A 26,595-nucleotide genomic window follows, 5' to 3' on the forward strand; every position below is an offset into this window, starting at 1 on the left:
AAAATACATAAGAAATCAAAAGAAAAAAACACACCAAAAAAAGCAAATACCCCACCATTAAAAAAAGCAGTCAATTCAGTTCATTACTTTCATCATCCTGAATATTGTTCTCCAGAAACTTGTAGAAAATGTCCCAAATTTCCCAAAATTTGCCAAGTTTGCTTTTTGTAATGTAGCTTTTCTTTTCTAGAGCAAGATAAGAAGTCATTTCTTTCTGCCATTGTGAAAGTCCACTGATTGTTGGTTACTTCCATGATTAGGTTATGCAGCGTTTGGCTGTACATTTCTGCCGCACATTTCCCTGAGAACATCTGTTCCCAATTTATGCTTCCAAGTTCTTACCTGATAGCTTCATATTTCCCCTTACTCCAATTAAACGTTTACCTAATTTATCTGTTCCTATCCCTCTCCAATGCTATGGTAAAGGAGATAGAATTATGATCACTGTCTCCAAAATGCTCTCCCACTGAGAGACCTGACACCCGAGCAGGTTCATTTCCCAATACCTGATCAAGTACAGCCTCTCCTCTTGTAAGCTTGTCTACATACTGTGTCAGGAAACCTTCCTGAATACACTTAACAAACTCCACCCCATCTAAACCCATTGCTCTAGGGAGATGCCAATCAATATTGGGGAAAATAAAATTCCTCATAACAACAACCCTGTTATTACTGAGCTGTTCTAGAATCTATCTCCTTATCTGCTGCTATTGAAGAAGAAGAAAGCCCTTAACTCCAAGTGGAGTCATCAGGACGCTGTTGTGATGGCATCTTTTTTTAGCAGGCTTTCTTGTTTTAATGAGGCCGAGTTGCTAGCTCAACGGTCAACCCAGCACGGATGGAAAGCGTGCAAGGGAGCTGGCTGGATTCAAACTCAGAGCCTTTGCTCCGCAGTCCAGCGCTGATACCACCAACTGGCAGTTGCTATTGGGTGGTCTATAAAAAACACCCTGCAGAGTTATTGACCCCTCCCTGTTTCTAACTTCCCCAGAGACTCAGTAGACAATCCCTCCATGACTTTTTCCTTTTCTGCAGCCGTGAAAACTATCTCTAATCAGCAGTGCCATGCCCCCACCTCTTTTGCCTCCCTCCCTGTCCTTCCTGAAACATTTAAAGTCTGGCACTCTAAGTAGCAATTCCTGCCTCTGAGCCATCCAAGTTTCTGAAATGGACACAACATCATAGCTCTAAGTACTGGTCCACACTCTAAGCTCATCCACTTTGTTTGTGATGCTTCTTGCATTAAAATAGACACATCTCAAGCCAACAGCCGTTCTCTTTCATCTACCTATCCTCCCTCTCACGCTTTCTTCAAGCCTTCTCAATTTGTGAGCCAACTGCCTCTTGCTCTGTCTCTTTAGTTCGGTTACCACCCCACAGCAATTCTGGTTTCACAGCAACTCTCCCCAACAGTCTTAGCAAACCCCCCCTGCCAGGATATTGGTCCCCCTTGGATTCAATTGCAACCTTTCCATTTTGTACAGGTCATGCCTACCCCAAAAGAGGTCCCAATGTGAATCCCTGCCCCTTGTTCTAATCCCTCAGCCACGCATTTATCCTCCACCTCACTCTGTTCCTATACTCACTGTCAACATTGAATTTGGGTCACTTGAGCTATGATGCAGCAGCTTTACTTACTGTGTCAATATGCAGCCATCCTGTCTCTTTTCTGTGTGTGTCCAATTAGTGCTATAAAAGGCTCTGAATAAATCTGAGTTTTCTAAATGGATATTTTCTAATTTCAGCCAAGTTTGGCAGACATATGGAGGAAAGGAAGCCATTGACTTGCCAAAATAGGAGAAAATAATTTATAGGAATAGGAAGCTTAAAAAAGCTGTATAAGCCTTCTAATGAGTGCCAATGTGTTGCTATATAGCTGAAATATGAGTAGCACATACAAACTAATTCACTCAATAGTTATTCAATTTTAATCTTTCTTATTCAGAAAGCAGCACCACAATGAAGAAAAACATAATTTAAGATTTATATTTTTATACATAAAATTCCCCAAATTCAAAAAAGTTATCTGGAATGCATTATTGAAGTCTAAAAATGAGCGTATATATGAAATTGTTAAGCAGAACTATTGATTTGTTCTTCTTGTCTTCCCCCCACTGCAGAAGTATTCATTGTGTATAAATCACTTTGCCACAATTCCAAGGAATGATTATCTTAAGTCCTTCTTCCTTGAGTTTTTTTCTTTTTGAGTTTTTACGGCAGTTGGCATCCACACTGTTGCATTACTGCCATCTTCAGGATTTATTGTCCCTCATTGTCCATTCACTTGACTGCCTAAAGTCGTCTTTCCAGTCCCATTGCCCTTAAAAAACTGAACAACTATTTCCTCCCCTGATCACTCTCCCCACATTCCAATAAGCCTTTAACACTGTTCTCTACCAGTCCTATTTTGCGCATTTGTTGTCGTTCCTGTGCAAATTTCCTGCATGAAATAAGGATATGCTCTACTGTTTCAGTCTCCTGACATAGATCACAAAAACCTGTTGGATGTTTATTTATGATGGCCAGAGTACCATTAAGGTTGCTGTGCCCAATTCTCAGTTACTTGCTCCTTCCGCTTTACTCCCCCACTCCTTCCCATATCTACTCTGTTCTGAATTGAATGTAAATGTCTTCCTTTTATTGCTCTATCCCAATGCTGCTGCCACTGTTGATTTATCCTTCTCCACACTATGCTCTTCCCCTCTGATTTTGATAGTTTAATATGACCTCTACAGATCCTTTTTTGATTGCTGCTTTGGCCAGCTTATCTGCTGTTTCATTTCCCATAGTACCAGAATGTGCTGGAACCCACATGAATGCGATATTTTTGCCTTGTCTCGCCAGTCTTGAATTTGCAAACAGGATTTCATAAAGCAGATCCTGGTGTTCTCTAGCTGTACCCACCTTAATGCTTGCAAGGGCCGATACAGAATCGCCACATATCACAATATTATTACAATCAACCTGCTCACTCCATTCTAGTGCTAACAATATGGCAAACATTTCAACTGCATAAACACTCAAGCAATCCAGCATTCTGTTGCTAATTTCCACTTGATAACTTGGCACAACAATTGCAGACCCTCTTGCACCTGTTTCTGGATCCTTTGGAGTGGGACCAAAGTGCTGTAATTGTGGAGGTAACCATCGTGTAGCGTACTGGGGATGTGTGGTGAAAAAAGAAGTGGAGGTGCAGCAGATAAGGGTGAAGGAAAAAGTCTCATATACTGAGACAGTCAAGTTGGCTGGACAGAAGAAAATGAATGAGGGAGGATGTAGCAAAGAGCAAGTGGCAGCTAAGGAAAGGCAAGATAAGAAGAATGCATGGATAGAGAAGAAGAAATTAGTGACCTTTATAGCAGGAGTGGTAAATGCAACTTGTGAAATCAAATCTAAAACTGAAAGGATTCAGATTATTGTGAAAGCTGCAGAACGCCATTTGGGTATGATAGGATTAAAATGGGAGGAGGTAAATGATGAACTCAGGGTATAGTCAAGTCAAGAGACAGTGTGTGTGGGTTGATATTACTAATAATGCTACTTCTTCAATGGAATGCAAGAAGCCTGATTGGTAATGGACAAGATTTCAAGCAGTTTACAGCTAGTAGGAGAGAAAAGCCAGATGTATGTATCCAGGAGATCTGGTTAAAACCTAATTTAGAAGTCCGTAACAAATGCAAAATAGTTTGTTCACTTCTTCTTGAAAGAAAAAACCTAGGAGCAGCCCTCTGGTGTTGATTTAATTGACTAAATTTGTATGTTACTATGAACATGGGATCATTTTATTCGTTGCAACTAAATTTGCTATTAATAGGAACTTGTCACCATTTTTTTACTATTTTAGCCCAAGAACATGGATGAAATTTTGCAACCATATAGCAGTCAGAATATCTTAATATGCTTCACTATCAATGAGTAATTCTGAATTATATATATATAGTTGTAATGTATCCAGTTTCTGTTGGCAAGATTCTGTTACGACCAAAACAAATTGATGCAATATTTTACTTTAACAGTAATGATTGAAGGATAAATAATGGCTGAGACTTTCCTACCCTTATTAATAATTTGAAGGATTACAGTATATGAAGCCTTACTTTAATACTTCATTCAAAGGATGTAACAGTGCAGGACCTCCTGAGTACTATAATGGATGTCTCATTAAGATCCTGGAGAGGAAGTTAATCCTATAACTTTTCACCTGCGATGAAAGAGGGTTACTAATTGTAAATTTTATTATAGTGCAGCTTCTGCGGAAAAAGGTGTTGTTAACCACGTACCTTAATCAATTTATTTGATTCTTCACATGACCGAATTCCAAGGAAAGTCAGGGTATTTGTGATTTTAAAATTAATCAGTATTTAGAACTTTCAATATATTAAAAGGAAGAAAGGTTCAGTACTGTGAGAATAATGATAAATGCATTGCAATGTGCGAGTCACTGTATTTTATAAAATGTTAATAGTCCTCCAAATAATGCAGTTTACAAAATAAAATTACACTTTACAAGTTTGAGTTCACAATCAAACTTAATATCATACAACTTGAAATATTGAAAGTCCTAATTCTGTACCGAATGGCATGATATTTTGTGTGTTGAGCAGACAATATATAAAAATGTATAGATAATTTATAATAAATTAGATGATGTATATTAGTTCTACCAGTAAGCATAGAACTAATTACATCTACCATTTGGGATCTGTACATGTTATAAATGTAAGCAAATGTTCAATTTTTCATATTTATAAATTCCATCTTGTGTTGCAAGTTTTCCTAAATTCATATGTTCATGCAATTTAATGACAAAATAGCTCCTATGAAGTATTCCAAGTAAATAAGTTATTTATAAAAATGGATACTTAGTGATCAGTATATCACATTGTTTGCTCAGATGTAAATCTAAAACTTGCACTTTATGTCTATATGACATTATGACTATAATTTATACATTAACCGTTAAATGGTGGATATCAAAATTTGAGTAGTTAGGGAACCATTTGGGGAATCCAAACAGGATTACCTGCTGTTCTTTAGATATATAAAGTACTCAAGTTTCTCCATGAACAGACTAGACAGCCAAGCATTTAAAGCTCTAAGTCAACATGCTTTCAATAGCTCTGTTAAAATACTGATGTGTATGCTATGTTGTTACTTTACATTACAGTTACATACATAAAGTTACACATGCTCACTGAATACATTACATGTGGAAAGCATTTTGGTTAAGTTAGGAAATATATAATATTTTTGCATTACATTGTATAGTGTATAAATAAGTATTTTTACATATGAAGGTATTTGCAAAGGATGTGGGTAGAAAATATCTAATATTAAAACAACTTAAGAAAGATAATTGTAATTACAGTACAGGTAGTCCCTGAGTTATAAGTGTCTGAATTACGGACAACTCGTACGTACGAACTGAGGAAGAAGAACACCATCCGCCATTTTAAGTCTGATCGCGATGCAGTCCGCCATTTTAAGTCGTTGCCGTTGACACTGTGTTGAGTGTGTAACTTAGTAGTTGGCTTAAATTTTTCTTAGCAAGATTCACCTTGATCCCGCCTCCCCCCTGCCCGTAACAGTCGACTGGTGGCGCAGTGAGATCAGTGCCAGTCTCGAGAACAGAGTTTCCCGAGTTCGATCCAGTGACAGACTGCCCCCATGCCAGGTTGATGTCCATCTAGTGACTCCCGTACCATCCATGCCAGATTGATGGCGAGCTTGCAACTCGACCTCATTTTTGAAAAAACACTGCCACCTCCAGTTTAAATTCCCACGTGGAATATTGTGGAGGATCAAATACAGTATCCAAACCCAGCACACCCCCCACTTGTCCCATTTAACCTGTCTTAGTGCAGACCCGGGGAATTCAGTGCGGTGGTCCTTAGGACCCAGCGGACCTCGGGAGCCGGCAGAGGTTGGGACTCACCGCCCCCAGTGTTTCAATTCCATTAGGAAGCGATCGCGGTTGAAAATAAAGTGGAAATAATAAAGCGTTTGGGAAGAGGTGAAATGCTATCGGTCATGGAAAAGCGTTAGGCTATAGTTGGTCAACGATTGGAACAATTTTAAAGGATAAAGTGAGAATAATGGAGCATGTGAAAGGCTCTGTCCCGATGAAAGCTGCAATTATTACTAAGCAACACAGTGGTTTAATTACTGGAATACATAGGTTTCTTAAGTGTTTTATATGCATAGAAAGGTAAAATATATACTATATACTAAGACAAATGTTTGACTAACTGACGCTAAATAATATTGGATGTAATTGTTCCAACTTACATACAAATCCAACTTAAAGACAGACTCAGGAACGGAACTCGTATGTAACCCGGGGACTGCCTGTAAACATTTGTAGATCTAAATATGTTAATTACAATGGTGGTATAGTGGTTAAAACTCCTCTTCACAACTCAAACAACCTGGCTTATTTTCTGACCCTGGGAACTGTCTGTGTGGAATTTCCAAATCATTATGCTGGTTTCTACATTTCCTTCCACTTGTCAAAACATGCTAGGTGGTTAACTGGCGTCAATAAAATTAGTGTAAATAAGTGGCAAAAAGAGTCAAAGAGCAATTTGTATATATGTATGTATACATGTGTGTATGTGTATGCGTATATACTATGTATACTCAAATACATACTCACTGTAGGTGGTCTAAGTACTGGTGCAAATAGCTCTCCTAGATACATTTTAAAAATGTCATTTCTTCTAATCCTTTCATACTAAAGTGATCCCAGTTAATCTTGGGGAATGGAACCTCTCTGCTACGATAATCCTGTTCATTCTACTCCTCTCTGACATGTCTACATATCTGTTCTCCATCTCCTGCTGAGACACCAGTAGTATGATACAGTACTAGCAAAGTGATTGTCTGTTTCCTTTCATACTCTACAGTATCATTTGTAGAGCCTGTGGGCCACCCTTATTACTGCAGTGATGGACTCCTTTATCAGTAATGCAGTGGCTGCTCCTCAATGTGCTTGAAACTTCAAAATTATTTAACTGCATTAATTTGTACCACATAGTTCTCCTCATGATGACTTGCCTATATGTTATTTTTGTGCTTTGTGAATGCATTTGGTGTTAACTGATAATGTTTTGTAATAATTTTTGTTCCAAATTATGTGCTGTAGAACAAAAGTAAAATTGGATTGAGGAACATAGAGCAAAGCAGATCATGTTCTGCAAATAAAGGGAAGAAAATTACAAGGTAAAGTCTTCTGCACATTTTGTGCCATAAACCTATAATAGCACTGAGTGTTCAAAAGAATTCCTACAAGCAAGGCATTATATGAGCAACATCTATTGAGGTTTATACATATAGAGCATAAATCATAACCATGTGGTACTAAATATTCTCTATTTTTATTTAACATCCATATAGCTTGTGCAAACTAAATTTGAGATGCCAGAAACTGGAATAGTTGCAAATTATTTAGGCTCATTTCACCCTTTAAGCCTGTTTTATCAATCATTAAGATCATTGTTGATTTGTGATTTAGCTCCACGTACCACATTTTCCCTCCACCCTTTCATACTTTCAATCTATCTAGTATCAATTGTCATTGCAAAAAACAAATCCCAATTTCTATCACCCCCTGCAAATAACAGTTTTCTAATTTCTTTTCTGAATGGCCTGGCTGTAATATAAATACTACACTCTCCCATCATTGACTTCCTAATGTTGTTGCTCTTAGTATCTCAGAAAACTTTTAATACCTGAAAGCATGCTGCTTAGGAATTGTTCTTTTTTCTACATCACCACATGTCTCAAGCTCATTTATTTCTGGAGTGAAGTACAATTTTTACCATTTCTGAGTTGATTTACATACTCTTAAAATTCATTTAAATTCCCTTTTGTACTGAGATGGCATCATTCCTCAACATTTGGAGTGTTGCCCATAAGGTAGTTTGTTGTTTTAAGCTGTGCCAGTCTAAGTCACTGTGGAACAATAGTGTTTTCTTTGCACTGTGTCCTCTGTAATAGTTCTGTTTAAAGCAGGTGCCAGCCCAGCATTGATAACCTGACACAGGAAAACTTCTTTAACTTTGAACATAGAAATCTACAACACATTACAGGCCCTTCGGCCCACATAACCTACTCTAGAAACTAACTAGAATTTCCCTAGCGCATAGTCCTCTATATTCCTAAAGTCCATGTACCTATCAAAGAGGCTCTTAAAAGACCCTGTTGTATCCATGTTCACCACTGCTGCCAGCAGTGCATTCCATGCACCCACCACTCTCTGTGTGGAAAAACTTACCCCTGTCATCCCCTCGGTGCCTATTTCCAAGCACCTTAAAACTATGCCCTCTCATGTTAGCCATTTCTTCCCTGGGAAAAAGTCTCTGGCTATCCACATGATCAATTCCCCTCATTACCTTAAACACTTTTACCAGGTCACCTCTCATCCTTCGTTGCTCCAAGGAGAAAAGGCCAAGTTCACTTAACCTATTCTCGTAAGTTATTCCATCCAATCCAGGCAACATCCTTGTAAAGTTCCTCAGCTCGCTCTCGATAGTATCCACATCCTTCCTGTAGTGAGGTGACCAGAACTGAACACAGTATTCCAAATGCTGTCCAACCAAGGTCTTGTATAGCTGTAAGGTTATCTCACAGCTCCTGAACTCAATCCCGTGGTTGATGAATGCCTACACACCATATGCTTTCTTGACAGCACTGTCAACCTGTGCAGAAGCTTTGACACGGACCCCAAGATCTCTCAGATCCTCCACAGTGCCATTAATATTATATTCTGTCTTCAAATCTGACTTACCAAAATGAACCACTTCACTCATCTGGGTTGAAGCCACTTCTCAGCCCAGTTCTGCATCCCACTGTAACCTCTGACAACCCTAACTTTGTTAAAGTTACTTATTTTTTTAAGTTTCAGTAGTACTATTGTAATCTGATTCTGAAGTTTGTGCTCTTTATTGAACATCTTTGGCTTGTAAGGACTCAGTATCTATAGTATATTTTGTAACAAGATGATTATTCATTGAAATCTGCTACAAGCATATTCCAAATGAAGCAATTTATTTATGGTTTTATTTTGTTCTACAGCCCTTGTAAAACAAACATTTTTTGGAAAGAGTGCGATTTGGGAAATACAAAATGACTATGGTTTAATATATCAAAATATTAATGACTAGCCAAGTACGATAAATAAGTGAAAATGATGCTGTGGCACATCAGTTTTCATTCTGTAAATTTGAATGCGATTGATTATAACCATATAACAATTACAGCACGGAAACAGGCCATCTCGGCCCTTCTAGTCCTTGCCAAACGCTTACTCTCACCTAGTCTCACTGACCCGCACTCAGCCCATAACCCTCCATTCCTTTCCTGCCCATATACCTATTCAATTTTACTTGAAGTGACAATACTGAACCTGCCTCTACCACTTCTACTGGAAGCTCCTTCCACACAGCTACCATTCTGAGTAAAGAAATTCCCCCTCGTGTTACCCTTAAACTTTTGCCCCCTAACTCTCAACTCATGCCCTCTTGTTTGAATCTCCCCTACACTCAATGGAAAAAGCCTATCCACGTCACCTCTATCTATCCCCCTCATAATTTTAAATACCTCTATCGTCCCCCCCCCTCAACCTTCTACACTCCAAAGAATAAAGACCTAACTTGTTCAACCTTTCCCTGTAACTTACGTGCTGAAACCCAGGTAACATTCTAGTAAATCTTCTCTGTACTCTCTCTATTTTGTTGACATCTTTCCTATAATTCGGTGACCAGAACTGTACACAATACTCCAGATTCGGTCTTACCAATGCCTTGTACAATTTTAATATTACATCTCAACTCCTATACTCAATGTTCTGATTTATAAAGGCCAGCATACCAAAAGCTTTCTTCACCACCCTATCCACATGAGATTCCACCTTCAGGGAACTATGCACCATTATTCCTAGATCACTCTGTTCTACTGCATTCTTCAATGCCCTACCATTTACCATGTATGTCCTATTTGGATTATTCCTACCAAAATGTAGCACTTCACACTTATCAGCATTAAACTCCATCTGCCATCATTCAGCCCACTCTTCCAACTGGCCTAAATCTCTCTGCAAGCTTTGGAAACCGACTTCATTATCTACAACGCCACCTACCTTAGTATCATCTGCATACTTACTAATCCAATTTAACACCCCATCATCCAGATCATTAATGTATATGACAAACAACACTGGACCCAGTACAGATCCCTGAGGCACACCGCTAGTCACCGGCCTCCGACCTGACAAACAGTTATCCACCACTACTCTCTGGCATCTCCCATCCAGCCCACTGTTGAATCCATTTTACTACTTCAGTATTAATACCTAACGATTGAACCTTCCTAGCTAACCTTCCATGCGGAACCTTGTCAAAGGCCTTACTGAAGTCCATATAGACAACATCCACTGTTCTACTCTTGTCAATTTTCCTCGTGAGCTCTTCAAAAAATTCAATAAGATTTGTCAAACATGACCTTCCATGCACAAATCCATGTTGACTGTTCATAATCAGACCCTGTCTATCCAGATAATTATATATACATCTCTAAGAATACTTTCCATTAATTTACCCACCACTGACGTCAAACTGACAGGCTTATAATTGCTAGGTCTACTCTTAGAACCCTTTTTAAACAACAGAACCACATGAGTAATATGCCAATCCTTCGGCACCATTCCCGTTTCTAATGACACTTGAAATATTTCTGTCGGAGCCCTTGCTATTTCTACACTAACTTCCCTCAAGGTCCTAGGAAATATCCTGTCAGGACCCGGAGATTTATCCACTTTTATATTTCTTAACAGCGCCAGTACTTCCTCCTCTTTAATCATCATGGTTTCCATAACTTCCCTACTTGTTTCCCTTACCTTACACAATTCAATATCCTTCTCCTTAGTGAATACTGAAGAAAAGAAATTGTTCAAAATCTCCCCCATCTCTTTCAGCATCACACATAGCTGTCCACTCTGATTCTCTAAGGGACCAATTTTATCCCTCATTTTCCTTTTGCTATTAATATAACTGTAGAAACCCTTCGGACTTATTTTCACCTTTCTTGCCAAAGCAACCTCGTATCTTCTTCTAGCTTTTCTAATTTATTTCTTAAGATTCTTCTTACATTCTTTATGTTCCTCGAGCACCTCATTTACTCCATGCTGCCTATCTTTATTGCAGATGTCTCTCTTTTTCCTTACCAAGTTTCCAATGAAAACCATGGCTCTCTCAAACTTTTAACCTTTCCTAATAGGTTAAAACCTAATAGGAACACAAAGATTCTGTACCCTCAAAATTTCACCTTTAAATGACCTCCTTCCCATAAAACAAATTGTCCCAGTCCACTCCTTCTAAATCCTTTCGCATCTCCTCAAAATTAGCCTTTCTCCAATCAAAAATCCCAACTCTGGGTCCAAATCCTAACCTTCTCCATAATTATATTGAAACTAATGGCATTGTGGTCACTGGACCCGAAGTGCTCCCCAACACATACCTCAGTCACCTGGCCTATTTCATTCCCTAACAGAAGATCCAAAACTGCCCCTTCTCTATTTGGTACCTCTATGTATTGCTGCAAAAAACTATCCTGCACACATTTTGCAAACTCCATTATGGGCTTCCCAGTCTATGTGTGGAAAATTAATATCTCCCACAATCACAACCCTGTGCTTACTACAATTATCTGCTATCTTCTTGCAAATTTGCTCCTCCAATTCTCGCTCCCCATTAGGTCGTCTATATTACATCCCTATAAGTGTTACTACACCTTTCCCATTCCTCAATTCCACCCAAGTAGGCTCCCAAGATGAGCCCTCTAATCTATCCTGCCAGAGCATCGCTGTAATTTTTTCTCTGACAAGCAATGCAACACCTCCCCCTCTTGCCCCTCCAATTCTATCACACCTGAAGCAATGAAATCCAGGAATATTCATCACACCCCTCCTGCAACCATGTTTCACTAATAGCTACAACATATTTCCAGGTATCAATCCATGCTCTAAGCTCATCCACCTTTCTTACAATGCTCCTAGCATTAAAATAGAGAACTTAAGAACTTAAGAAATTAAGAACTTCTCCACCTCTCCTAGCATTAAAATAGAGAACTTAAGAACTTCTCCACCTCTTCCTCCTTGTTTATCTCTAACGGTACAAAGAACTTCCTTCTCCCATACATCTGTTCCTACACTGTGGTTCCCCTCCCCCTCGTATCTAGTTTAAATCCACTGGAGCCTCTCTAGCAAACCTGCCTGCAAGAATATTTGCCCCCTCCAGTTCAGATGTAAAACGTCCCACTGGAACAGGTCCCACCTTCCCTGGAGAATTGCCCAATTATCTATAAATCTGAAGCCCTCCCTCCTGCACCATGTCTTCAGCTATGTGTTGATCTGCACTATCTTACTATTTCTAAACCCACCTGCACGTGGCACTGGTAGCAATCATGAGATTGCTATCCTGGAGGTCCTGTCCTTTAACTTGGCACCTAGCTCCCTAAACTCACCTTTCAGGACCTCCTCACTCTTCCTACCCACATCATTGGTCCCTACATGGACCACGACATCCGGCTGCTCACCCTCCCTCTTGAGAATACTGAGAACTCGATCCGAGATATCGCGGACCCTGGCACCAGGGAGGCAACAGACCATCCGGGATTCTCCATCTCTTCCACATAACCTCCTATCTGTCCCCATAACTATCGAATCCCCTATCACTACTGCTCTCCTCTTTTCCCTCCTTCCCTTCTGAGCTGAGGGTCCAGTCTCGGTGCCAGAGACACAACCACTGCAACTTGTCCCTGGTAGGTCGTCGCCACCAACAGTATCCAAAACGGTTTACTTATTGTTGATGGGAACAGCCACAGAGGTGCTCTGCTCTTCCTGTCTGTTCCCCTTCCCTCTCCTGACAGTCACCCAACTACCTGTCTCCTGACTCCTAGGGGTGATTATCTCCCTGAAACTCCTGTCTATTTCTGCCTCTGCCTCCCAAATGATCCAAAGTTCATCCAGCTCCAGCTCCAGTTCCCTAACATGGTTTGTCAGGAGCTGCAGCTGGATGCACCTTTTACAGGTGTAGTCATCAGGGACAACAGTGCTCGCTCTGATTTCCGACATGCTGCAAATGGAGCACTCGACTGCCCTAACTGCTGCCTCCGTTACCTACCCCTAATCTAATTAGATTAATTAAAGGAGATTACCCAGCCTTACCTCACCTGGAGTGAAGCTCGTACTCAGCTTCTGCTTGCTTTTTAAATTCTCCTGCTGCCACACGGGCGAACTTTCACGCGCCTGCGCAGTCCAGCCTCTTTGCCCTGATCAGTTAAAAAAGAAACAGCTTCTCTTCGAGCTTCTTTTACCTCTTCCCTCTCCACCTCTTGCTGCGATTTAAATATCTGTTGAAAACTTCCTCTCCTTTTTAAACCTTTGGCGCGCTACGTCATGCACCTGCGCAGTCCAGCCTCTTTGCCCTGATCAGTTTAAAAGAACACAGCTTCTCTCCGAACTTCTTTTACTTCTTCCCTCTTCACCTCTTGCTGCGATTTAAAATGGGATTACAAATGGGATTATCATTTATGTTCTTAGATGTTTTCATGAGTGCATTGTCACTTTAAATAATTTAATGATTAAACCAATAGAGGTGCATTAAATGTTATATCCAAGTGAGTATTAATTTATTATTTTTGATTGATTAAAATTTGTTTTTTTGGTGTGCTTTAATATTATATACAGTAGATTCTGGTTAATTGGTCCAGCAGTTAATTGGGCAGTTGCTTATTTGGGACATCTCCTAAAAAAAACAAAACAAATTGAGAAAATAGCCGGGATTCCCTTGTTTATTCAGAACACTACATTGCCAAAAGTTTCTAACCAATGTCAGTCACTTGCATGTTGTGATTGACATTAGACACTACACCATGTTTAGAACAGTTTTTAAATAGCATCACTTACATATGATTGTGTTTAGAAAGCAGTGGTTTTTGTCACTGATAGTTGGTGAGAAATGAGCAGGATGACAACTGGGAACTGTTTTGTTTACCGTGGTTTCAAGCATTCAGACTTAGATGCCAGACATGGCCGGGAGTGAAAATTAAACAGCTTCACTACTTCAACAAGTTAGGAACTATGAAGAAATGAATGTTACAATAAAAATGAAGAATTGGATGATGCAGTTGCCAATAACATTGTTTGAAGGCAGTCCATTATCTACACTAGGCGTCTGCACTGATTTTGTTCATTTGGTCAATCAAAAGAACACAGCAGCATATACTGAATTAATTCCTCCATCAATGACTTTTAGGAAATAACACACAATTTTATGGTACTGTGTTAGTTTTGGTAATGTTCTAATCTGATCTGTATTTCATTTAAATACATTATTTGTTACTCAGTTAAAGAGTATTTTTGTCTTTATCTCTTTTTAACTATTTCCTTGAAACTGGTCCCACTGTGTCCCAATTAACCATAAACCATTAACCAGTTTCAGCAGAGAAATTTCTTTACTGAACTGAAAAGAAAATAAGTGCCCGTGTTTTTAAAATTTCAGTGCTAAACATAAAACTGTTGAATTGCATATGGCTGACGATGTTGCGGTTTTAGAGGACTTTTCCAATTTCTCCCTTGCAAAGACAATTAGCAAAATTGAAGGTCAGCTGGAAGATGGAGCTCCCGCTGATACAGAAAATGTGATGCCCAGCACTGGCAATGAAATGAGCACAGGTGGGACTGAACTCAATGTTTTGCTCTTTATGTTACATAATTAAGTTGTTTAAAACTGCATCATTATTAGAAGAAAAAGAAGTATTTTTGTGAAGTATGTTGACCAAAGTATGTGAAGTATGTTCAGTTATTATTATAACTGAAATAATATTTCAGTTATTAACACTGACAGGAAGAATTTAGAAAAAAAGCAAATATTGTGCCATAAATTTAAATTTTGTAGAATGTAAAATTTGGCTCATAATTTCTGGATTGAAAACCTGTAAACTGACTTCATGGGTTTAATTAAGCAGTGTAACTTCTGGAGTAATTGTTAGTTCAACTATACTGATTTCAGTGGTTGGCAAGATGTTAGAGTCCATTATTAAAGATGAGATTTCAGAGTACACATGATGAAATAGGCTGAAGTCAGCATGGTTTCATTAAGAGGAAGTTGTGCCTGAGGAATTTATTGGAATTCTTTGAGGAAGTAACAGACAGGATAGAGAAAGGAGAGTCAGTGGGTGCCGTTTACTTGGATTTTCAGGCGGCTAATAGACAAGATAAGAGTCCATAGTATTACTGGAAAGATACTAGCATGGACAGAAGATTAGCTTACTGGCAGGAGGCAAACAGTGGAAATAAAGGGGACCTTTTCTGGTTGGCTGCTGAAGATCAGTGGTGTTCTGCAGGAACTAATGTTGGGTCTGCTACTTTTCACGTTGTATGATCTGAATGACGGAATTGAAGGTTTTGTGGCCAGGTTTGCAGATGAAACAAAGAAAGAGGTAAGGACAAGTAGTGCTGAGGTAGCAGAGAGTCTACAGGTTAGGTGAATGGCAAAGAAGTGGTAGATCAGAATCACGTATTTTATATGTTGTGAAATTTGTTGTTAGATTCTTATTAGGTTATAGGGGAGGATGGTGGACTACAGAATAAAGAAAAGGGCATCCAGAGTAATGTGTTGGGAAAGTTAGGAGAAGAAAAGGGATGAAAGGATAAGCAGACTGGGGAATGGAGAAAAAGTGAGGGGGGGGATGCAGGATATGGGAAGTAATTACTGGAAGGTTGAGAAATTGATATTCATGCCAACAGATTGGTGGCCACCCAGACAGAATATGAGGTGTTTCTTCTCCACCTTAGTGTGGCTTCATTGTGGACTGGAAATTGGATGTCAAATTGAAATAGATAGCAACCCTGAAATCCTGCCTTTTGAGAGGAACAGAGGAAAAGTGCTTGACTAAGCACCTCCTCCCCAGAATCTGCATTGGGTTTTACCAATATAGAGGAGGCCACACAAGGAGCACCAGGAACAACTGAGTCTCACAAATCAAGTGTCATCTCACTTGAAAGGATTGTTTGGGACTCTGAATGGTGGCGAGAAAAGAGGTGAAGGATTAGGTGTAGCACTTGGCCGGCTTGAAGAGGTAAATGTTAGGAGGGAGATCAGTGGACAAGGAAGACACCTATGGAAAGCAGAGAAATAGTGGGTGATGGGAGGATATCCTTAGTGGTAGGATCTCGTTGGAGATGGTAGAAGTTGCGGAGATTGCTGTGCTGGTTACAGAAGCTCATGAGGCGGTAGCTAAGGACAAGAGGAGCCCTATCCCTGTTACAGTGGCAAGAGATGGAGTGAGAATAGATGTGCAGGAAATGGAGGAGAGATGTAAATGAGGGCAGCATCAATGATGCTGGAAGCGCAACCCAGTGTTTGGGGAAAAAAGAGGATATCTCAGATATCCTATAATAGAAAGCTACACACAGACAGAGGAACCGAGAGAAGGGATTAGCTTTTTTACAAGTGACAGGGTGGGAAGAAGTATAGTCAAGATAACTGAGAGTCAGTGGGTTTGTAAAATATGTCTGTCTCCAGAGATGGAAGCGAAGAGATCCAAAAAGTGGGGAGATGTGTCAGAGATGTTGTAAGTAAATCTTAGGGCATGGTGGAAGTTGGAGGCAAAGTTGAAGAGGTCAGCATAGGTGCAGGAAGCAGCACCTATAGTAGATGCAATCTAGTCATCAATTTCCCACAGCCCTATGCATTTCGAGTGAGTTGTCCATTTGGTATTTGTGTTTTGAAAGTGTCAAATTCTTTACCCTAAAATGTACAGAGACTCTAATGCTTGGCCCATTCATTTCTTATCTGTTTCTGTAGAATGGCTTTGAATGGTTGAATACACTTCACACTTTTTTCTCTACATTCATCTATTGTATCCTACCTCTTATCCTGAATTTCAATGGCTGTCTCAAGGGATTGATTAGAATTCAATCAATACAGTCTTTGTCTCAACTGTCTAACCTGAGCTCACTTTCTTATGTGCACATTTGTAATACATTAAAGTCTTCAAATCTCAGTAACCCACTAATCTCGGAGAGAGAGAGAATAAGTTATAACCAGCCCCTTTGAAAGGAGAAATCAGTGATATCCATTATTCAATCATAGACAGCAAACTCAGATGTAGCAACCATCTTTGATTCCAGTCTGGAAGGCCGTAATGCACAATTGTTACTGGCTATAGTTATCTGGATAGCCACTGAGATGCCTGCAAGATATACCTCTAGATTTTAGAGAGGAACGCCTTAATGTTCTAGTGGAAGAACTGCTCCTTTTGCACCTTGGTTAGATGAGTGCTCTTGCTTGAACCTATTCTCCCACCTTCTTCTCATAGGTTATTGTCATTGGCAACATGGTATAAATGCCATGAAAATTAGCCTTTTTGCAACAGCAGTACAGTACATTACAAACATGACAAACACAAATTAACATAAACTAATATAAATTACGCATAACACGCATGTGCAAAAAATAAACAATAAATTAAACATTACAATACTAGGCAAGTTGAGAGAGAGAAACAGATGTATAGTCGAAACAACATACACAAAATGCTGGTGGAACACAGCAGGCCAGGCAGCATCTATAAGAAGCACTGTCGACGTTTCTGGCCGAGACCCTTCATCAGGATTAACTGAAGGGAAATATACTAAGAGATTTGAAAGTAGTGGGGGGAGGGGGAAATGCAAAATGATAGGAGAAGACCGGAGGGGATGGGATGAAGCTAAGAGCTGGAAAGGTGATTGGTGAAAGTGATACAGAGCTGGAGAAGGGAAAGGATCATGGGACAGGAGGCCTCAGGGGAAAGAAAGGGGGGGGGGAGCACCAGAGGGAGATGGAGAACAGGCAGAGTGATGGGCAGAGAGAGAGAGAAAAAGCAAACAACTAACTATGTCAGGGATGGGGTAAAAAGGGGAGGAGGGGCATTAACAGAAGTTAGAGAAGTCAATGTTCATGCCATCAGGTTAGAGGCTACCCAGCTGGTATATAAGGTGTTGTTCCTCCAACCTGAGTGTGGCTTCATCATGATAGTAGAGGAGGCCATGGATAGACATATCAGAATGGGAATGGGACGTGGAATTAAAATGTGTGGCCATTGGGAGATCCTGCTTTCTCTGGCGGACCGAGTGTAGGTGTTCAGCGAAACAGTCTCCCAGTCCTACGTCGGGGCTCACCAATATATAAAAGACCACACTAGGAGCACCAGCTGCTTGGGGCTGGAAATGTTTCAGATTTTGGAATATATTTTGAGCTAACTTGGGATTGCCATCGTTTATGACTCTGAATTTATGTGCTGCCAGTAAGCAGTCTTTGTTTTGCACTTGTTCATCATACATATATACTTAACAGTAAAAATTATGACACACCATAAATACAATGAGTGTAGGATAACAAAAGCAGCACAACAGCTTTGGGAGAGTATCTGAATCACTTGTTGAAAAACAACAAACAACAAGTTTTCAGTCTTCACTTATGATGTCTTGTTGTGGTTACAGAACACTGTATTTTTTTCAGGTTTTATGTAAAGTGTAAAAACAATCAGTATTGAGCATTTGTTCTGGTGTTAGATTTTCATCAGCAATGATCTTGACAGATTGATTCATCAATGAATTTCTCTAGTGCTTCATGATCAGCTGAGGCTTTAAAATTTAATGTCATGCCTTTTCTTAAATTTCGCAAACCAGTCTGCAGAATATTCACAATTATCTTCAATTTTCAGTTCATTGTGATAGGTATTTGCTTGCTTAATGATTAGCGCACAGTTAAGCAACAGATGTTCACTCTGCTGACAAATCCACTGTTTCAATTAAAACTCAAGATCTCTCATTTTTCCACTTTATGCAGTAATTTTCTATTTTTCATTTCTCAGAACTGTCTGTGGTGCACGGAGTCCCACGCATCACTTGAGAACCTTTCCAGCACTTTGTGGAATTTTCCATTTGTGATATCATATAAGTGCTCAAAGGATATCATATGAGTTCTCAAAGAAATTTCAAATTTCGGAGGTTTCCAGATTTTGGTTTTTCAGATAAGGGGTACTCAACCTGTATTTATGTATACCAGATGCTCAAATTAGTTTCAGACAATCACGTATTAATATTCAGCATTACAATGTGGACAGATTGAGAGCCGATGTAGATGTGCAACTCTTCCCTAGTTGTTTCTTTAATGAATTACAAAATCTTTTTGTGTTATAAATATTAGATAATTTGATAGATCATTGCTTACATTTATTCTCTGCACAAGTCTCCTCCCTTTCCGTTGCCTTTTAACTTATCAGCATATCCTTTTATCTTCTTTCTCCTTTGATTTACTTACACCTTACAGATCATCTCAATTACTTTCTTCAGCAGCAAGTTCTCCATTCCATCCACTGACTGAATAAATGGATTTGTTAGTAACTATCCTACATTAAGGCCTTCATTTTTGGTGGAAACATTTTCATGATATCTAGTTGTTCAAATTCATGAATAATTAAAAAAAAACATCCTCCTCTTGTCCCCACTTTCCTAGGAAAAGAACCACAATTGTTCAATTGTTTTCAATTGTTATTGATTGTTATAACCTTTCACCTGTGCATTATTCTGAAAAAACACTTTTTGCTTCTGCACTAGTGCTAATATATTTTCCTTTCTTGAAATCCACTATTAGTTCACTGCCTGCAGGGCATAAAAATAGAACTGATGCAAGTGTGGATCAGAAAAGCAAGCTAATGTGAATAAATATCTCTCACTTTTCTAGATTTTGAATTCATCCTACTTGTAAAACTGAGTGGAAGGAGAAGGAAGGAGTTCTATTCTCAGTTTGATATTTGATTGTGAATTTGTGGCTTTGAACTATGCTTCAGGATAATCTGCCTTTTGTAAAGTATCTTTTTAATGTATTAATGGTAAATATATTGCATTGGATAATTATTTTGAAAGGCTATTTGATAAGTTGTGTTAAATTAACCATAGAATTAATTCTTAAAATTCTGTTCCTTATTCTGAACTCAGAGGCTCAGATACGATTCCTGAAAGCAAAACTAAGAGTGATGCAGGAGGAATTGGATAGACTAGCTCATGAATACAACAAGAAGGTAAGGATCAAGTGTACAGTTACTTGGAGTATATGTTTATAATTAAATGGATTTCTATTCAGATTTTCTCAGTGCAAGATTCAAATACCAATTATATCAAAGTTAGTGTTGAGTGCACAATGGATATGAAAAGTAACTACTTAGTCAATTAATAATGAATGACCTATTTTATGATGCACTGAAGAATGATTTGATTTGGAAAGATTATTGTCATATTGGCAGGGAATCCCACACAAAACCTTGAAATAATCCTAGTGGATTAAACTCCAAATTTTGGTTGTGTGACTGTGAAGTAGGTTAGAGGTTTAGGAGCCAGAAGATGATGAAGTGCACATACCAGCCAAGAGAGGGAATATAAATCAAGGCAGAGGAATTTTCACCATGATGACATGACATAGTTGCCACAGACCAATCCCAATGCAGACTAAGGTTATGCAGCTCAACCTCAGTCTTCTTTCTATAATAAGTTCCCTGCTGGAGTGGAATTGATCTCTATAACATGTGGGGAAATCATTAATCTTTTGTCATTTCCACTTGAGAGTTAAGATTGCACCATTTTCAGTCAGAGTCGTAATATACAGAAGACAATTGTGCACAAATGGAGTCTGAGCTCCAAACCATGTTTGATTTTGTAAAAGAATCTGGTACTTCCCTGGCAAATATAACAAATAAATTCTTCTTAGGCTTCCAGCCAGGTACAGGTATTGATTATAACTGACATTTCAATGATCTTCATCATGATCTGCCATCTTCATCAGGGATGATGCTTGGGCTTGTCTAGTCCAGTGGTATTTATACCTTTCTGATTGGTTAGTCCTCATCCAATTGGGTTTCCACTCTCACACCTTGTTTACAATTGAATTCCAGTTCTTACTAAGAGTGAGACCTTTGTCTTTATTTTAATTCTTTTCCTCTAGTGTTATTTTCAATGGCATTCTTTACTACGCAGTCATTGCCATTGGCGCAACACAGTAGTTTTGTGCCATCAAAGTCAGTCCTATGGTCATTGCAAATGCAATGTTCTGGCACCACCATTTTCTTCGGGTAACCCAAATAGATAAACCTCCTGTGCTCCTTGATGTGTGTTTACACGCGCATCCTGTCTGGCTGATATACACTGTTCCGCATTCACAGGGATTCCTGTAAATGCTAGCTGACCTGAGTCCCAGGTCATCTTTGACCTGCATAAGCTGTGATTTAAGCTTCCTTGTGGGTTTGTGGATAGTATTAATCCAGTATTTCTGTAGGATCCTGGTGATCCTTCCAGAAACTGTGGAAATGTAGGGAAAACAGGCAGTAGTGACGGGTTCCTCCCCATTGTCAGGTTTCCCGGTTTTTCTCTGGTGTTTACAGGATTCCACTAATCTTGATTTTTTTAATTAACAATTTAATACTCATTTCACTCATTCAGGTACCAAGAACATTTATTTATCTAATCTGCTGCACAACATTGAGCCCGGCATTCAGCATCCATGATAAGACCCTTGTTGATGTGGATCACTTCCCATATTGTAGGAGCCACCTATCAGCAGGGGCAGATATTAATGATGATCACCACCACCTTTTCAGTGTGCCAGGGCACATTCTGGCTGACTTGTGGAAGAGTGATCATAAATCATGCCCAGTATTAAACTCATGATGCAATAAACAGTTGTGAATCTTCCAGTCTCCCAGATGGCCACATCTACACCTGGTGCACTGAGATGCAGCTTCTGAGAGACCACATAAGGGATCTGGAGCTGTGGCTTGACAACCTACAACTTATTAGGGAAAGTGAGCAGGAGATGGCTAGGAGCTACAGGGAGTTAGTCCCATGAGGCTGCAAGAGCTAGATAAGTGGGTGACTGTTAGGGAATGGAAGAGCTCAGATAGTAGAGAGCACCCCTGTGGCCATCCCCCTCAGTAATCATTTTGGATGCTGTGGGGGGGGGGGGGTGGGGGTAACCTGACAGAAGACGACCACGGCGATCAGGTCTCTGGCACTGAGCCTGGCTCTGTGGTGCAGAAGGGAGAGAAGAAGATGAGGAATGTGGCAGTCCTGGAGATTCCATAGCAAGGGGAACAGGCAGGAGGTTCTGTCAGCCTGATAGAGATATCCACATGCTGTGTTGCCTCCCAGGTGCCAGGGTACAGGTTGTCTAGGATCAGGTGCAGAGTATTCTGAAGGGAGAGGGTGAACAGCCAGAAATCTTGGTACAAATTGGTACCAATGACATGGGTAGTAAAAGAGAGGAGGTCCTGAAGAGAGAATTCAGGGAGTTGGGTAGGAAGCTGAATAACAGGACCTCCAGGGTAGTAATCTCAGGATTGCTGCATGTGCCACGTGCTAGCGAGTGCAAGAATAGCATGATCAGGCATATTAATGTGTGGCTGAGAAACTGGTGTAGGGGGCAGGGCTTTGGGTTCCTGGATCATTGGGGCCTCTTCTGGGGGAGGTAGGACCAGTACAAAAAGGACAAAATGGTTTATCCTCAGACTGGCAGTTGGTGACTAGTGGTGTTCTGCAGGGGTCGGTGTTGGGACCCCAACTCTTTACAATCTATATTACTGATTTGGAGAAAGGGACTAAGTGCAATGTATCGAAGTTTGCTGATGACACAAAGATGGGAGGGAGTGTAATGAGTGCGGAGGACATTGAAACCCTGCAGGGGGACTTTGATAGGCTGAGTGATTGGGCAGACATTTGGCAGATGAAATATAATACTGACAAGTGTGAGGTCTTGCACTTTGGCAGGAAAAATAATAGAGCAAGTTATTATCTAAATGGAGAGAAACTGGAAAGTGCTTCTGTGCAAAGGGATCTGGGGGTCCTGGTGCAGGAAACACAAAAAGTTAGTATGCAAGTGCAGCAGGTGGTCAAGAAGGCCAATGGAATGCTGGCTTTTATTGCTAGGAGGATGGAGTATAAGAACAGGGAGGTCATACTGCAGTTGTACCGGGTATTGGTGAGACCACACCTGGAGTACTGCGTGCAGTTCTGGTGTCCATATTTAAGAAAGGACATACTGGCCCTCGAGGCAGTGCAGAGAAGGTTCACTAGGTTAATTCCGGGGATGGGTGTGTTGATGTATGATGAGAGGTTGAGTAGATTGGGACTCTACTCATTGGAGTTACGAAGAATGAGAGGCGATCTTATTGAAACATATAAGATTGTGAAGGGGCTTGATCGGGTGGATGCGGGGAGAATGTTCCCAATGATGGGTGAAACTAGGACTAGGGGGGTATAATCTTAAAATAAGGGGATGCCGTTCCAGGACTGAGATAAGGAGAAATTTCTTCACTCAGAGGGTAGTGGGGCTGTGGAATTTACTGCCCCAGAGAGCTGTGGAAGCTACTACACTCAATAAATTCAAAACAGAGATAGACATTTTCCTGGATAAAAATGGCATTAGGGGATATGGTGAGCGAGCAGGTAAGTGGACATGAGGCTAGGTTTAGATCAGCCATGTGATCTCCTGGACCAGTTTTCGATAGCCTGGATGGGTCGGAGAGGAATTTTCCAGATTTTTTCTCCTCAATTGGCAAATCGTTTTTTTTTTCCCCGGGTGATCACATGGGTTTGGGTGGGATGAATAATAAAATAAAATAGGCGGCATGGTGCCCTGTTGGTTGGCACTGTTGCCTTGTGGGATTCGGTGAAAACTAGAGTTAAGATTGGATCAGCCATGATCTTGTTGAATGGCGGAGCAGGCTTGAGGGACCGATTGGCCTACTCCTGCTCCTATCTCTTATGTTTTTATGTATGACATGTTACACCTGAACTCAAAGGGGTCCAACATCCTAGCAGGCAGGTTTAATAGAGCTATTAGGGAGGGTTTAAACTAATTTGGCAGGGGTGTGGGAACCAGAGTGATAGGGCCGAGGAAGGGGAAAACAGGAATAAAACTAAGATAGCATACAACAGAGATGATAGGAAGGACCAGCAGGAGATGAGGCATAATCACAGCTAGTGGGATGATTTGCAAGAGAAAGCAACAAATACTGGACTGTAAGTGTTATATTTGAATGCATGCACCTTCCAGTTCTGAAAGAAGTAGCTGGAGGCATTAACAATAATCTTTCAAGAATCGATAGGTTCTGGCATTGTACCGGATGACTGGAAAATTGCAAAAGTTACTTCATTATTTAAGAAGGGTGGGAGGCAGCAGAAAGGAAACTATAGACCTGTTAGCCTGACATCAGTGGTTGGGAAGTTGTTGGAATTGATTGTTAGGGATGAAATTACAGAGTACCTGGAGGCACATGACAAGATAGGCCAAAGCCAGCATGGTTTCCTGAAAAGAGAATCCTGCCTGACTAACCTACTGCAATTTTTGGAGGAAATTACAAGCAGGGTAGGCAAAGGAGATGCAGTAGATGTGGTGTACTTGGATTTTCAGAAGATCTTTGACAAGGTGCCACACTTCAGGCTGCTTAGAGAGATAAGAGCTCATGGAATTAGAGGGAAGTTACTAGCATGGGTGGAGCATTAACTGATTGACAGAAAACAGAGAGTGGGAATAAAGGGATCCTGTTCTGGCTGGTTGCTGGACTATGAGATGAATGGATTTGTGGCTAAGTTTGCTGACGATACAATGATAGGTGGAGGAGTTGGTCGTGTTGAGGAAACAGAAAGCCTGCAGAGAGACTTAGATAGTTTAGGGGAATGGGCAAAGAAATGGCAAATGAAAAACAATGTTGGGAAGTGTATGGTCATGCACTTTGGTGAAAGGAATAAATGGGCAGGCTGTTATTTAGATGGGGGGAGAATTCGAGGATATTTGGATATTATTCTCTGAGATAGAGATCAGTCACCTGATGCTGGGGGTATTCGCAAAGGGTGTAGCATTATTTTCTCTTTCAAAGCATGAGTTCATCACTGCTATTCATGCTGTTAGGTTTCACCTTTTAGAAAGTAATGGCATACAAACCCCACCATAGCTGTCATGCATCTGACTGTCTCGGGCTTCACTCAGAATTCCCTTTTCACTTTCACAATGGCCTTCAATAGGCAATATGCTAAACCTTCATGTTAATGTCCATTGATTAATGTACAAGAACACCCAAGTCTCTCTGAACCAAGACTTAAAAATCTTGAACCATTTAAAAACTACTCTCCCATTTTATCTTTTCACTAAAGTGAATGACCTATTTTTTCACACTATGCTCTATCTGCAATCTCCTTGCCCAGTCACTCGATCTATTTATATGCCCTGTAGTCTCTCTGCAACTTCTTAACCAGCCCAGACTGCCTCCTAAGTTCATGTCTTAAGTAAACTTGATCACCTCATTACTAATCCATGCAGCACCCAACTGATGACAGCCTCCCAAATGAAAATGATTCACATATTCTGACTGCTTTCTGTGTGCTAATCAAATCCTTGACCAATGACGGTTTCTTATTTCCTAAATATTGTGTTCTTAGTTTCTTTCTGGGTGACACCTTTCCAAAAGTCTGCATACATATTTAATAGACGATTCATTTAAAACTGGTGTGCACCAGGAGACCAGTCAAAGCTGATTTACCTGAGCATGAATTTGGTAGTTTTTACTGTGTCTGTTGTTGAAATTACCAGTAAAACTACATTTTGATAATAGAATGGTGGCTACAGGAAGATTTAAGTAATGGACTAAGTCCTGTTTACACAGTAAAATGAGTGTCCACATGTCAACAGTAAATCTACTTTTCTATTTCAACAATCGGTGCACACTATTATATAACTAACAAAATTTTTGAACCTTGGGCATCATCACTGCTGCATTCCATGTCTCTACTTTTGGGCTTTGTCTGTGGCTCCCTGTTACCACATTGGCACAATCCACATCCCTATTTAGTAGTTACTATTCTTTCTTTACAGCACCCCTTTTCTGTTCTGTTGCTAACACCTTCAAAAAATTAATACAGATGTACCATGCATGAACTTATTTTTATCAATCTACATCGACTCTGTCTAATCTATTATTATTTTCCCTGTAACTTGTTACTACTTCCTTGCATATTCCTTCCTACTTACTGTATGTCAAGCTTGTTGGTCTATCTGTGTTTTCTTCTTCCATTTTTCCTTCTTAAATAATGGGTGTTCACTTGCAACCTTTCAGTGCTGAGACCTGTTCTACCATCCATGGAATTTTGGAAGATGACTTCTGTCATGTCTCCCTACTCACGTTCATTAAAAGCTCTGACTATAGGTTTGTAAGGTCAGATGGATTTAATGTCTTTTTATGGCATTGCTTCCAAGTACCAGTTGTTTTACACAAATGTAAATAATAAATAGCTACAGCTAAGTTTTCTGCTTTGAATCAGACACAAAACATTTATTCTGCTTTATATTTCCCCAACACATTCTATTTAGAACCCATTGTAAATTTGCATTTAAAAATATATATATCCTTTTTACTTACCTGGAGAAGTTCTTACAGTCAGTTTTTAAACTTGTCCTTACTTTCGACTTTACCTTTCCTAATCAATGCCTTCTTCCTTCTTTGCTTAAT

The 26,595-nt window shown here is 39.9% G+C and overlaps 1 protein-coding gene across 5 annotated transcripts in view; it reads left to right on the forward strand.

Moving 5' to 3' along the window:
• The window catches only part of tex9 (testis expressed 9), a 98,626-nt gene that overhangs the window by 36,128 nt on the left and 35,903 nt on the right, over nt 1-26,595 (forward strand). For 4 of the 5 annotated variants that reach the window (XM_059952537.1, XM_059952535.1, XM_059952536.1 and 1 more), the window contains 3 exons: nt 7,145-7,221; nt 14,559-14,731; nt 20,042-20,124. In XM_059952537.1, the coding sequence (XP_059808520.1) occupies nt 7,145-7,221; nt 14,559-14,731; nt 20,042-20,124 (333 nt within the window). The remainder of the gene's footprint in view (nt 1-7,144; nt 7,222-14,558; nt 14,732-20,041; nt 20,125-26,595) is intronic. The other variant, XM_059952538.1, reaches the window with a different exon arrangement.

Source organism: Hypanus sabinus, chromosome 28 (genome assembly GCF_030144855.1).
Source record: "Hypanus sabinus isolate sHypSab1 chromosome 28, sHypSab1.hap1, whole genome shotgun sequence".
Classification (NCBI taxonomy): domain Eukaryota; kingdom Metazoa; phylum Chordata; class Chondrichthyes; order Myliobatiformes; family Dasyatidae; genus Hypanus; species Hypanus sabinus.